The 15,636-nt window shown below is 35.6% G+C and overlaps 1 protein-coding gene across 1 annotated transcript in view; it reads left to right on the top strand.

Moving 5' to 3' along the window:
* Window positions 1-456: 456 nt before the first annotated feature.
* LOC149832951 (general transcription and DNA repair factor IIH helicase/translocase subunit XPB1-like) overlaps window positions 457-15,636 on the top strand; it is a 44,346-nt gene continuing 29,166 nt past the window's right edge. Inside the window, exons 1-12 of the mRNA XM_090014795.1 lie at window positions 457-614; window positions 695-738; window positions 852-927; window positions 1,040-1,208; window positions 1,383-1,605; window positions 1,696-1,755; window positions 2,420-2,551; window positions 2,675-2,755; window positions 9,146-9,233; window positions 10,987-11,324; window positions 11,510-11,585; window positions 11,677-11,870. Of these exons, the coding sequence (XP_089870921.1) occupies window positions 602-614; window positions 695-738; window positions 852-927; window positions 1,040-1,208; window positions 1,383-1,605; window positions 1,696-1,755; window positions 2,420-2,551; window positions 2,675-2,755; window positions 9,146-9,233; window positions 10,987-11,324; window positions 11,510-11,585; window positions 11,677-11,870 (1,494 nt within the window). The 5' untranslated portion in view covers window positions 457-601. The remainder of the gene's footprint in view (window positions 615-694; window positions 739-851; window positions 928-1,039; window positions 1,209-1,382; window positions 1,606-1,695; window positions 1,756-2,419; window positions 2,552-2,674; window positions 2,756-9,145; window positions 9,234-10,986; window positions 11,325-11,509; window positions 11,586-11,676; window positions 11,871-15,636) is intronic.

Raw genomic sequence — 15,636 nt, 5'->3', positions numbered from 1 at the left:
ATTGTTAATATTTTAATAAAATATATATTTTATATTAAAAATATCAAAAAACAAGTTTTGTATTGAATATAAATAAATAAAAAATATGTGCCTTCGTGTCCTATTTATCACAAAATTTTTGAACTTACGAGTCAAATTCACATCACGTGCCATCGTGTCTTTGTGACCTAGCCTCACTCACTCATGAGCTCATTGGTACAGCAACTCTAGGTATCCCTTGTCCGCACCCAGCTTAGACCTTTGCTTTACACTTATTTACAGCGTAACTATACTAACTATACTATCAGGCCCGATTCAGATCCGGATCCTAAATCGGTTCCACTCTTCAAAACATGGATCCGTATCGGTCAATATAGACCCGGTTCAAGCTTGACCAGTTTGCGTGGTGGGTCCGTATCGGTGGATCCCTGGGGTGGTTTTATGGGACCTCACTCCCCACCGAGTCCGACCCAAGACCCTCATATATGGCAGACGGTGGGGGAAGGGATCAAGGTTGGAGGAAGAAGGAGAATCCGCTTCGCCCTTCCCCGTCGAACGCTACGCAGAAGCCGCTCACTGCCTCGTTTCGTTCGCATCGCTGATCCAGGAGTTCTTATTTGCCATGGCACACAATGGTAATTTTCTTTTGCCTCGACGCTCCCCGTTTTTCTCGTTCAATTTCTGATGGTTTTGATCCCTACAACTCATGTTTCAGTGGACAAGAATCGACCCACAAAGAAGATAAAGTTCTCAACCAAGGTGGATTTCGGAACTATTCTTCATTTCTCTTCCTTTTGTGATTTGGGTTTCGTAAATTCTCGCTGAAATCGATCGTTTCGCGGCTCGTTTCTTGATTGTTGGGTTGATTTCAGGACGACCGCAGGGAATTCGTTGGTGATGACGACGGTGGTGTCGATTACATGGAAGAAATCTACGATGGTCAATATGGTATTCGCCGGTCTCTCGATTGCGTTCCATTTCAATCGTTTTCGCGTTGTTCGTGGAATTGTTGCTTGGATTGAAATCTTTTGCCTCTTCGATGGTGTGCTTGGAAATGCAGGCGAATCGGAGGGAAAGAAGAAGGACTTCACAAAGCTTGAATTGAAGCCTGACCATGCTAACAGACCGCTCTGGGCGTGCGTCGATGGCCGAATTTTCCTTGAGACGTTCTCGCCCCTTTACAAACAGGCCTACGATTTCCTTATCGCCATTGCCGAACCAGTGTGCAGGTGAATCTCTCTCTATCTCCCCGTGTATATTTCACTTTTCCGAGTTAATGCAAAATTTCGAATGCCATCTCCAAGTTTAGGCAGTTGTCCAGATAAATGGGATAAGTTAGGAATTTGTATTTTGCTTCACGATGATGATGGTGACGATTTAATTGTTTGTGGGTGATTATGCAGACCAGAGTCTATGCATGAATATAACTTGACGCCTCATTCTCTCTATGCTGCTGTCTCTGTTGGACTTGAGACGACTACGATCATCAATGTGCTGGATAAATTGTCCAAGACGAAGCTCCCGAAGGAGATCATTGATTTCATTTATGCTTCTACTTCTAACTACGGGAAAGTCAAGCTCGTACTTAAGAAGAATAGGTACTTCATCGAGTCCCCTTTCCCTGAGGTATGAGTAGTGCTGATTGGATCTTGGTTTCATTTCGACGTAATTGTGCATGTTGAACACTTGATGCTAATAGTAGATTGGACCATTCAGGTATTGAAGAGATTATTGCAAGATGATGTCATATATCGAGCCAGGAAATTCCCCTCCGAGGTTCTTCCTTTTCTTTGTTTATTCTTTTGTTATAGAAGAGTTCTGTCCCAGTTGTTTGGTTTCTGTCTTGCTGATACTGCATGTTGCATATACCCATTCTTTCTTTTATGCTCTACATGTTTGTTTCATGATCACAAATACCTTGGATATTTTGAAGATATGTATATTTTTATAAAATGATATCAAAGGTAATGATTGTGATATTTTTGAGGTACGTTGACAATATCGAACAGTTTTCATTCCACAATTCCAATTGAGAAAATTGAGAAAGGTCTCTTCCTTGATTCTTGAGATCACTCTTTGCCCATGCTGGGGCTTATGGGACTGGTTGTGTGACTTCCAATCCATGAGTTCCATAGGTCCTTTATTCTGTATTTGGATTGCTAACATGAAGTGTCGTGCATACCTGCTCAAACGTTCAAGTGCTTATTACTTGACTATGATCTAATTGTGCTTCACTTTGTTCCTATTGATCAAGGCATTCATCATAGCTGCATCGATAATTCATGTATTGCTTTAGTTTTACATGGTTTTGTTAATGGACATGGATCATTTGGATCTTATTCGTGTAGTTGTGTTTCTCCGTAGTTTAATTTTGTTTCATTGTTGCTGTATATGTGGCTATGGTGTATCTTTTTCATCTAACTATATGATGGGATATTAGGGGGATGCATTTGTGGTTAGCAAAACATTGGGTGAAATAGATGGTGGTCATGATGAGTTGCTTGATGGGGCGGACCTTGCTGCAGCAACAGAAGAGAAAGAAACACATTCCTTTGAGATTGATCCGGCTCAGGTGATTTTCTATCACTTTTTGTGACATAAATATGTATTTATTTTATTTGTGAGGTGTAGTCTACGCATGGTTTGAGTTTTGCAGAGATGGTACAAATTGGAAGTGACCTATTGGTATTGCCAGGTTGAAAATGTGAAGCAACGTTGTTTACCAAATGCTTTGAATTATCCAATGTTGGAAGAGTATGATTTCAGAAATGACAATGTAAGTGTTAACCTTACAGAAAATCTTGACAAGCGTGCTTAAATGGGTCCTGAGTCTTTCTAATCTTGACAAGTGTTGCATGGGTAGTTAAATAGGTTTAGATTTTTCTCGGATCCTAAACAAAAAGCTGATGCCAATTTTGTAAAATTGATTAATCTGATAAATATTTCTATTTATAGCTAGATGGTTAATGTACTACTGATAGCTATGAACTCTCTGAGACTTTTACCATTCAATGTTTGCCTTCTCCAAAAAACTTTTGTATTCCTTTATCTTTTGGAGAAGCTAATGGGGATAAATGTCCAGAGACTCTTGTCTGCTGTGAAGAAGTTTTAATCTATGATTTCCTTTTAAAACTAGCCTGTTATCTAAAAAGTACTGTCAATGTAAGTCCAAAAACACCAAGCCTTACAAACTATTATTGTCTTATGAACTGCAGAAATGCCCTTGGAGATCTGGTGCTTGACTGTAACCATGGGGCACTGTTTTGTGAAAAGGATCCCATCCATGATGGGCATTCATTCAGTCTGTTAGTTTTTCTATGGGTATTAACTATCTGGTGGAAGAATTGTATTCTGGTCTCTCTCAACAGTAAATTATAACTTGTTTCCATCTAATCCATCCTTATGCTTCTACTCATTAAGGATACAATGACTGACAGGTTGTTGTTTAATAAACTTAAAGGAGTAGGATCGGCTTCTTGTCACTGTTAAAATGTAAACTGCAATATATATATATATTATTTAATATTATTATATTTTCTTTTATTATTTTCTTTTTCTATTTTTTTATTTTCTTTTTTAGCATCTAGTTCAATAGAAACTAGATATTTTGATCCAGTCAAGTTCCTGTTGGAACTTGACTGTGCAAGTAGCTGTTGGACTGTAGTCCAACAGCTATAATAAATGCTGTTGGACTATAGTCCAACAGCTATAATAATAAATGCTGTTGGACTGTAGTCCAACAGCTATATTAAGAGACGTTGGAATCCAACGTCTATTTTTGGAGAGCTCAAAATGAGCTCTCCTCTCTCTCCCATTTTTTTGTATATATAGGGGTGAACCCCTTCAATGTAAATAACCATGCTTCTTAAGCATTTTGTTCATGAATAAAGTATTATTTATTTTTCAAGTGTTCTTCCCTTTATACCCTTTCAAGGGTCATGCTTGTAGTGTCTCCAATAGACACTTGTTTGTGAGTTATTTGTGCATTTGTTGAAGACCACCATTTCATTATATGGTATCAGAGCTACGAAATCCTTAGATCTTGAAGTGCTTTCGCCTCGATTTCCGTGCCACATTTACAAAAGGTGTTTCATCACCTTGTTCTTGGCTCAAGAAGATTTGTTTGAAGAAAGGCGAACTTGTGCTACAAAAAAAAATTGGTTTTGTATCCTCTCTTATTCCTTTGTCTACTCTTTTTCTTTTCTTTTTATTTTTCTCTCTCTCCTCCTATTTATTCCTCTCTTACCCTTGTAAAAGATGGATGACAATGATAAGATCACCATCATTCCTATGAAGCTAAATGATACTAACTATGTAATGTGGGCTTCGATTATGAAGCACCACATTTGGGGAAAAGGTTTATGGGGTATAGTGGATGGTTCCGATTTGGAACCTAAACTATCTCTTACCAAGAAAGAGGGTGATAAAGAGGTTCCTCTAATGGAAGAAGAGAAGAGTAAGGCGTTAGCCACTTATGAAAAGAAATGGAAAGAATGGAGGATAGGGCATGCAAAAATTATGTCATGGCTCATCAATAGCATAGACATTAAAAAATGCTCTAGTCTAGCTAAGTTTGAGCATGCCGATAAGGCTTGGGAATACCTCAAAAACATGTATTCCCTTAAAGATATTGCACATGTATGCAATTTACAAGATAAAGTTCGGACAATGACTCAAAAAGATAAAACTATTCGAGAATATTATAATGAGTTGTCCGAACTTTGGGAAGAGTTGGCTCTTCTTGAGCCCAAATGGCATTGTGCCGAAGACATCGAGCTTCGCCAAAAGCAACTCGATATGGAACATTTCTATCAATTTGTGAATGGTCTAAGGCCGGAGTTTGAATCCACCAAATCGGCCCTTTTACATCGTGGAAAAATTCCTTCTATTGTTGATACTATAGAAGAGCTCACTATGGAGGAAAATAGACTTAGAAAAAGTACTCCAAAAGTTGATGATGACTCCGTTTTAGCTGTATCTAGACCGGGGAATCATACTCGTACTTACAAGCCGCCTCATTTTGGAAGGCAAAACAACGACTTTGATAAAAGAAAAGTTATTTGTCATCATTGTCATGAACCGGGGCACTATAGGCCTCAATGTCCAAAGTTAAAAAGAAGAGAAGAAAAAAGAGTTGCATCTGTTGAATCTGAGTTAAAAGATCAAGATGCACCTGTGTCTATGGCTCAACTGATGGAAATCCTTCAACCTCTTCTCAAAGGGGTATCCTCCTCAACCGAAGCCTCAACTGGAGCGGCAGTTGCATCTTTCTCCGGTCCAGGTAACTTTCCTTGGCTTTTAGATTCTGGTGCTTCTTTTCATATGACCCCAAATGTTAATAGTCTATCCGAATGTCTTAAAAATGACTCAAGTGTGTCAAAGGTTTTTACAACCGATGGCACATCTCTCGAAGTAAAAGGAATAGGATGTTTTGAAAATCTTCAAAAATCCAAAAGATTTTTTATCCCAGAAGTTAGATATATCCCTAAACTTAATTTGAATCTCTTATCTGTCTCGCAAATATCTGATTATGGATGTAATATCTCCTTCTCTTCTCATGGTTGTTGGGTACAGGATCGCCAGTCAGGGAAGCTGATTGGGGAAGGCCATAGAGAAGGAGAACTTTATTACATGGACTTTTTGGAATTACCCAAGAATGCATTTTGTTATAATATTCAGAAATTAGAATTGGATTTATGGCACAAAAGGCTTGGTCATCCTCATATGTCTAAAATTCAATATTTTCCAAGTTTGGAAAAATTTTGTAATTCTGAAAATTTTTCTTGTAAAGACTGCATTCTTGGCAAAATGAAAAGGTTACCATTTCTTAGTAGAACTTTTGTTTCCTCACGACCACTTGAGTTAATACATTCGGATGTTTGGGGCCCCGCACCAGTTATTTCCAAAGGTGGTTATACATATTATGTCATTTTTGTTGATGACTTTTCTAGACATACTTGGATTTATTTTCTTAAACATAAATCTGATGTCTTTGCTAACTTTCAAATATTTCATAAAATGGTTAAAAATAAGTTTCAAAATGATATTTCTGTTTTTCGCACTGATTCAGGGGGAGAATTTATGTCCAACGAATTCAAAGACTATCTCAATTTACATGGTATTACACATCAAAGATCATGTCCACACACTCCACAACAGAATGGCCTAGCCGAACACAAACATCGACACATTATGGAAACTACTAGGACATTGCTAATTGCAAATCAAGTTCCAAAAAGTTTTTGGGCTGAAGCGGTCCTAACTGCCACCTACCTCATTAATAGGATGCCATCTTCCTCATTAAAGAATACAACTCCAATAGAAAAGCTTGTTAATTTAACTCCAGATTATTCTAGATTAAGAGTCTTTGGATGCAAATGTTTTGTTTTCACCAACAGAAATGATAAACTCTCTCCTCGTGCAATCCCATGTGCCTTTTTAGGATATGCTAATAATAAAAAAGGCTACAAGTGTTTCGATTTTCAAAATGACAAATTATATGTGTCAAGAAATGTATCTTTTTTGGAAAAAGAAAGCTTCTTTGAATTTGAAAAATCCAAGGATGTCACTGAATACTCGTTTTTAATTGATCCAACTTCAAAATCCAATGATTGTGATGTTGGATGTGACCTTGACAATGATCAAAGTCCTATTGTTGTTGAAAATGATGATAATGAAGAGCAAATCCATAGGGATGTTAGTCTACAATATTCAAGACGTAGAGAGCAAAATCTTCCATGTGCATTACAAAAATACTCTGAAGTCTCACTTAGAAGAACGTCTAGAATCTCTAAACCTCCAGAAAAATTTGTGTCTTATGAATCTTTTTCACCCACGTATAGGGCCGCAATTACATTAATACAATCATATGTTGAACCATCATCCTATTCTCAAGCAAAAAATCATATAGAATGGATAGAAACCATGAAAATAGAATTGGATGCACTAGAAAAGGCCAATACTTGGACGATACAAGATATTCCTCCGGGTAAGAAACCTATAGGTTGTAGGTGGGTATACAAAGTCAAAACCAAAAGTGATGGGACCCTGGAAAGATATAAGGCCCGTTTAGTAGCAAAAGGATATGCCCAAGAGTATGACATCGATTATGAAGAAACATTTGCTCCTGTGGCCCGTATGACCACTGTTAGAACTTTAATAGCCTTGGCCTCCATTAGAACATGGCCTATCTTTCAATTAGATGTCAAAAATGCTTTCCTGAATGGGAATCTCGTTGAAGAAGTATACATGGAAGCCCCACCTGGTATTAGTATCCCTAAGGGTAAAGCTCTTCGTCTAGAAAAAGCTCTTTATGGTCTTAAACAGGCTCCAAAAGCCTGGTATGACCGATTTAGTCATGTTATGCTTGATATTGGTTTTCAACCTTGTTTAACTGACACTGCTTTGTTTGTTAAGAAATCTGATGCAGGCATCATTATTCTTCTTCTCTATGTGGACGATATGATCATCACCGGAGGCGACAAACAGGGAGTTGCGAATATCAAATCTCTTCTTAAAACTCACTTTGAAATGACTGACTTAGGTTTATTAAGATATTTTTTAGGCATTGAAGTTGCTTATTCCCCTCGGGGGTATTTGATATCTCAATCTAAATTTGCTCTTGATATCGTTTCCAGGTCTGGAATTACAGATGATAAGAAAGTAGACACTCCAGAAGTTGTCAATGTTAAAATGAAAATTGATGATGGAGAACTTCTTGATGATCCTACTCCTTATAGACAACTTGTTGGAGCTCTTTCTTATCTTTCCATTACTAGGCCAGATATAACTCATGCGGTTCATACAGTCAGTCAGTTTCAGCATGCTCCCACCTCCGTGCACATGGGAGCGATTTTGCGTATTATTAGATACTTAAAATCCTCTCTTTCACGAGGACTCTTCTTGTCTGCTTCATCTTCATTAAATTTAATTGATATACTGATGCTGACTGGGGAGGTGATCCCAATAATAGACACTCAACTACTGGTTTTTGCGTGTTCCTAGGTGAAACCTTAATTTCGTGGAGATGCAAGAAGCAGCAGAAAGTCTCTCTTTCCTCCACCGAAGCTGAATACAGAGCCATGACAACCACCACTATGGAGGTTGTTTGGCTCAGACGATTACTAGCGGATATGGGAGCTAAAGCAACGCAAGCTTCAAAGATGTGCTGTGACAACAAAAGTGCGATCTACATTGCAAGCAACCGGACATTCCATGAGCGCACTAAACACATTGAGATGGACTGTCACTATGTCAGAGAGGAATACTTACATGGAACCATTGATCTGCCATATGTTACATCAGAATATTAATTAGCAGACTTCTTCACCAAGCCTCTCGCTGCTCCCAGATTTCACTTCCTCTTAGACAAACTTTCGCTCATTGTACCGTAAGTTTGAAGGGGAGTGTTAAAATGTAAACTGCAATATATATATATATATATTATTTAATATTATTATATTTTCTTTTATTATTTTCTTTTTCTATTTTTTTATTTTCTTTTTTAGCATCTAGTTCAATAGAAACTAGATATTTTGATCCAGTCAAGTTCCTGTTGGAACTTGACTGTGCAAGTAGCTGTTGGACTAGTCCAACAGCTATAATAAATGCTGTTGGACTATAGTCCAACAGCTATAATAATAAATGCTGTTGGACTGTAGTCCAACAGCTATATTAAGAGACGTTGGAATCCAACGTCTCTTTTTGGAGAGCTCAACTCTCTCTCCCATTTTTTTGTATATATAGGGGTGAACCCCTTCAATGTAAATAACCATGCTTCTTAAGCATTTTGTTCATGAATAAAGTATTATTTATTTTTCAAGTGTTCTTCCCTTTATACCCTTTCAAGGGTCATGCTTGTAGTGTCTTCAATAGACACTTGTTTGTGAGTTATTTGTGCATTTGTTGAAGACCACCATTTCATTACAGTCACCAGCTTCAGGATGTTTTTTTCTCATTGCATACTTTCTGTTCCCCAGAGAGAAAATTGTCATGATTGAGGCCCCCGCTGCTCATGTTGTTTATGCTTTTACTTGCTTTCTCTTTTGTCTTTATGTAAGTCATGCCATTTTAGAAGCACATCTTCATTCAAGAGAAAAGTCTTGTTAAATATGATTGCTTTATTTAAGCTTTGGATGGTAGTTTGTAATGCTATGATATGTTGTAGGTGAACCCAGACTTGAACGTGGAGCTGAAGCCGCAAGCCCAACCAAGGCCTTACCAAGAAAAAAGTCTTAGCAAGATGTTTGGAAATGGTATAATATATTTGGTGTAGACACTCATTTTTCTAGATTCATGGCTCCTTGATTTCATTGGGGTTTTGGTTAACATGATGTGGTGCACTCCAATTGTGAAAAAGTGTATCTTGCAGCTGCAGATTATTTTGTGTTAGCATAGCTTTTCTCAAGCATTGTTGATTTTCTGAAAGTGCATGCTCATCCTTTAGTGAGTAATTTTTAGGGATGAATTAGTTTTGTACTCCATTTTCAGGTGTACAATAATTTGAATTGTGAAATCATGTGCAACTATAAGAGTGACCTTAAGCTATCATCCTATCTCTCCATGTACCTAGACATGTCTTCTACACCAGAGGCTAGTCCTCTCTCTCTCTCACACACACGTTAATTATGTAAATATTAGTGCAGAGAGAGAGAGAGAGAGAGAGAGAGAGAGAGCTATGGCAGTATAATGCTATCTAGGTTGCCCATTTATATTTTGTTAAATAATTTGTGGATTGGACTCTACAAATGTGGTCCATGGTCATGGTTTGTTTATTAAGAAATTGTTTTAGATTAGATGGTTTGATTTGATGTTTCAAATTTGACAGTTTTTTAAGGAATTACACCAAAATTGGCAATAAAAAGTAAATCCAAAGCTTTTTTTAGTAAACAAAAACAATGATAAAGACATTACTGGATCTGATTAGATAAATAACGTGTGCAAATATGATATTCTACTAGTTTGTGTGGCACCATCGGAAGTACCAAACACACACACACACACACACGAATATCAATGGTATTTTGAATTTATCATGAAATGTCACTATGAATTACCTAATAAAAATTAAACAATGTAAATATGATATATTTAGAATATACATAATTCAATTTATAGTGATTTTACTGCAGTTCTCTGATACAAACATGATAAAATTGCTAAACTAAAATGTAAAATCTATCAAGGGTACTTTTGTAATCACCCTTTTCTAAACTTCCACACTACACGTCCTGATAAACCTTTTTTCTTTTGGTGGCATTTGGCGAGAAGGTGTTTTACTTCTGACTGGGCTCCCCTCAAACTAGCTATGAATGAAAAAAACAGTAAATACCTAAATATTGAATCATCTAAAGATCAAAAGACTTCTTCAGTTCTATATGATCTCTGTGTGCGTGTGTGAAAACAAAATGGCCTCTTTTAAACCCTTGCAACACCATAATCACGGGTTCATCGTACTTAGAAATGTGATGTGTATAATGATGTGAACTTTTCAGATGGAGAGCAGAAAAACAAATGGGGACAACATGTTCTGTATGATTGTTTGGCTGACTGCTGTTTGAATAAAAAAGTTGCTCTTGTTTCTAAAGATGCTCTTTTTCTTTTTAAAGTAACTAAAACCCTCCTGCATCATCATCCTATGTATTCTAGTCAAGATCTGGATTTTAGTCCTTATATTCTAGATTTAGCAAAATGACAGATATAAGATGTATTCTGCTAGTTAAAGAAGCTTTGTTGCAATATATCATGTATTTTTGTTGGAGGCCATTTTTTATGCGGTAGCGCCACATACTTAGCATGCAGCAGCACTACTGCTGACCATCCATTTCAACATTTTTCGAGATGGACAATGCACCCATCTCGAGAAATGCCATGATGGATGGTTGTCAGGCTGGTTGCTGCATGCCACCATGCAGCGTCACTGCATGCTCACCATCCAGTGACACTGCATATAATGTGAAGCCTTTTTGTTAAATTCTATAATTTTTTGCTATACTGAATGCTATTCAGGAAGAGCCAGATCTGGCATTATCGTGCTTCCTTGTGGAGCTGGAAAGTCTCTAGTTGGTGTTTCTGCAGCATGTCGAATACGAAAGAGTTGTCTCTGTCTGGCCACAAATGCTGTTTCTGTTGATCAGTGGGCTTTTCAGTTTAAGCTTTGGTCTACCATCCGCGATGACCAGATCTGTCGTTTTACTTCTGATAGTAAAGAAAGATTTCGTGGTAATGCTGGTGTGGTTGTCACTACCTACAATATGGTTGCTTTTGGAGGTAAAAGATCAGAGGAATCTGAAAAAATTATTGAAGAAATGAGAAACAGAGAATGGGGCTTGCTTCTTATGGATGAGGTAATTTTGGGTGTATTTTTCTTATCTTTTGTTATATGATGGTTTCTTATGTATAGGATACTCTAGGACTCTAGGCTATTTGTAGCCCTCTTTTTGTGGTGTATAATAGTTCCTTTCTTCATTGGATAATATGAGGTTGACTTTTGCTATCCAATTTTTATTTTCTATTTTTTCTGCCACTGCAGGTGCATGTGGTTCCAGCACATATGTTTCGAAAGGTTATTAGTATCACAAAGTCTCACTGCAAGCTTGGGCTTACAGGTCCATTTTCTAGAATTTGATTTTTATTGTTGTCTATTATGTTATTTGCTATTAAGTTTAGCTAAAAATTAATTTACCTCTTTGGATACAGCCACACTTCTGAGAGAGGACGAGCGTATAACAGATCTGAACTTCCTTATTGGTCCAAAATTATATGAAGCAAACTGGTTGGATTTAGTAAAAGGTGGGTTTATTGCAAATGTGCAATGTGCAGAAGTGTGGTGTCCGATGACAAAGGAGTTCTTTGCAGAGTATTTGAAAAAGGAAAATTCTAAGAAAAAGCAGGTTCATCCTTGTAGCATTACTATATCTTTTTTCACAACTATTCTCACAAAAATGCATGAATGTGATAAGTGTGAGAAATCCAATAGAAAAAGAGTGAGAAATTAGGGTTAGAGGAGACTCAACAAAAGAGGGAGAGAAACCAATGTTAGTATATTCAATATTTTGAATGAGGAGCCTCCTACACAGTAAAAAGGTTGACCCCCTTGAGACTTCAAAAATTAAAACCTAAAATGATTATTTTACCCTTTTTATTTATAGGGTTGTACATAATGGCCTAATAAAGGTACTTTACATAACTTTATGCTACATAATATTACATAGACTTTCAATACCCCCCTTCAAACTTGGAAGGATGTAAAGGAATCATTTCAAGTTTGAAAAGGAAATAACTGAAATGCAAAGAAGAAAGGCTTTTTGTAAACACATGCAATTTGATTCTTTGAGGTGACATATTTTATAGCTATAATCCCATCTTCATAAGCCTTTTTTGTATAATGGTAGTCTATTTCAATGTGCTTAGTGCGCTCATGAAACTCTTGATTCTTTGCAATATGAATAACGTTTATATTGTCATAATATAGTTGAGTTTTTTTCATATAGAATTTTTAATTCCTTTAATAGCCATCGAATCAAAATAATCTCAGTTACAACTTGAGTCATCGCCCTAATGTCGGGACATCAATGAAAATTCTCAACCATTGATGTCACTTTCTTGATATACCAAAACTACAGTTAAGTCAACACCACCACCTCCAGGCAAAGTGGCTGAAATTTTTCTAAAACCGTGACTGGGAGGTGAACCACCATATCGGGTTCAGGAGCACAATCGCACACAGAGTTTTAGTATCTTCACGGTCCTCCAAGACCGCCATCTAAGATTTTCACAATATGAAAGTGACATCAAGGAAGAGATTAATTATACTGTTTGGTCTTTTTTACCCTTTTCAAATAATTTCAAGTTCTTTACACAAGAACCGTTTTGCAAATCTACATGCAAAACCAATTTCGGGCCTTGGCCCGCACAATTTAACAATGCAATTAATTTTGAAAAAACATTAAATTTTCATAAATAAATTTTGCAAATGCATAAATAAAATAAACAATTGAAGAAACACATGCTCCTGACATACACGACCCGCAGTGGTTCACATATGACCACCAATACCTCTAAAAAGTGATTAATGCATCTTTGCAAAATTTCAGTGAACATGACAAACACTCATTGTTTCTAACCATGTTCATAATGCACATTCAAACACACAAAATGAATGCACATGAAGTCAAACGCATACGCATATGAATAGATGCTTACAAAATACATTATCATGATCAGAGTTGTGAAAAGAGCTGAGGCGTAGCGAGGCGCTCCACCAAAAAACGAGGTGAGGCGTAAAGCGTAAGCCTCAAATTATTTTGAAAACTTTAAAAAAATTATAAAAAAATATCTAAAAATACAAATAAATAAAGAAATGCTTTATTGATGAAATAACAACCAATAAGAAATAGAAAAATCTCAAATAAGTACTAAAAAATATGAGATTAACATATAAAAGTAACTAAAAACTAATTATATAACTGAAAAATATATGAGATTAACCAAAAAAGTTAAAATATACTAAGAAACTGATTACATAACTGAAATAATTGGAAAATCTATGAGATTAACGTATAAAAGTTAAAATATATGAGATTATTCTAAAAAATATGAGATTAACATATAAAAGTAACTAAAAAAATGTTTACATAACTGGAAAATATATGAGATTAACCAACAAAAGATAAAATATACTAAAAAACCAATTACATAATTGAAAAATATATGAGATTAACCAATAAAAGTTAAAATATATGAGATTATTCTAAAAAATATGAGATTAACATATAAAAGTAATTAAAAAACTGATTACATAACTGAAAAATATAAGAGATTAAAAAAAAAAGTTAATATATACTAAGAAACTGATTACATAACTGAAATAACTGAAAAATATATAAGATTAACCTACAAAAGTTAAAATATATGAGATTATTCTAAAAAATATAAGATTAACATATAAAAGTAACTAAAAACTGATTACATAACTGGAAAATATATGAGATTAACCAACAAAAGTTAAAATATACTAAGAAATTGATTACATAACTGAAATACTTGAAAAATATATGAGATTAACCTATAAAAGTTAAAATATATGAGATTATTCTAAAAAATATGAGATTAACATATAAAAGTAACTAAAAAACTAATTACATAATTGAAAAATATATGAGATTAACCAACAAAAGTTAAAATATATTAAGAAACTAATTACATGACTGAAATAACTGAAAATATACGAGATTAACCAACAAAAGTTAAAATATAGTAATATACTAAGAAGCTTATTACATAATTGAAATAATTGGAAAATATATGAGATTAACCTACACAAACTTTGTTGATTATGTCTCAGAAATCTTGTTGTAAATTTTTTTTTTGCGCCTTGAGTTATAGAGGGCCGTGCCTTTTGCGCTTCAAGGCGCGTTTTTGATAACACTGATCATGATCAATTCCATGCATAAACAACCAAACATGCATATGATCACAACTATGCAAACATTGAATGAATTTCAGATTCATGCGTATGATATTGTGAAAGTATCTTCAACAAGATACTATGATCAAGACTTCAATATTCTTGATAAAGAATGGCACACATGCATAATAAGAACACTTAGAACACTTGTGCATAAAAGCACAAATTCACAAATGCACAAAAAGCATAAGAATAAATAATCAAACTTTATTAGGAACTTGGGCTTTGACCCAAAGCCATGAAAAAATGAGGGGAATACCCCTTTTTATAGAGGAGTGGATGCCTTGGAGGGGCTCCACTTCTAGTCGTTGGAGCCCCTCCAACGGTCACAAATGAGATCGTTGGAAGGGGCCCAACGACTAGATGGTGGGCCCCTCCAAGGTGTACACCACCTTTTACAAAAAAGAAAGAAGAGAAAAATAAAAGAAAAAGAAAATAAATAAAAGAAAAGTAATTACAAACACATTCGAAAAATGAATATGTGAAAAGACTAAACTACCCCTATGGCTAACAATAGAAAAAATATATATATATATAATATATGTATATGTATTACTATATATATATAAAATATATATTGGGTTACATGAGATTGATTACATAATTTAATACCCCCCTCAAACTTAGGGCACGATGACCGAGAGTTTGCCCAGGAGGAAGTTGAATCGCGAAGCACACAACTTTAGTGAATAAATCTGCTAGCTGATACTCTGACATGACATATGGAAGGTCAATGACACCTTTTAGATACGCCTCACGAACATAGTGACAATCCATCTGTATGTGTTTAGTCCGCTCATGAAAAGTGTGATTTTTAGTAATATAAATTGCACTTTTGTTGTCACAGCATAGCTTGGTGGGCCCTTCTATTGTGATCCCCATGTCTTCTAGCAACTGATGGATCAATATAATTTTCATTGTAGTAGTCGCCATTGAAAGATATTCAGCTTCAGTTGATGATAGAGTCACTTTTTGTTGCTTCTTACATCTCCACGAAATCAGTGAGTCTCCTAAAAAAACAAAAACTAGTGGTGGAGTGATGGTTATTTGGGTCACCTCCCCAATCAGAGTCAGTATAAGCAATTAATTTTAAATCAGAAGAAAATAACAAAAAAATTCCCTTATTTAGAGTACCCTTTATGTATCTTACGACTCGTAAGATGACACTCATGTTGACTGATGTTGGTGTA

The sequence above is a fragment of the Nuphar pumila genome, chromosome 7 (assembly GCF_984573655.1).
Source record: "Nuphar pumila chromosome 7, dmNupPumi1.hap1.1, whole genome shotgun sequence".
Classification (NCBI taxonomy): Eukaryota; Viridiplantae; Streptophyta; class Magnoliopsida; order Nymphaeales; family Nymphaeaceae; genus Nuphar; species Nuphar pumila.
The sequence above is the reverse complement of the archived record's forward strand: the minus strand, read 5'-3'. Positions and strand labels throughout refer to the sequence as shown.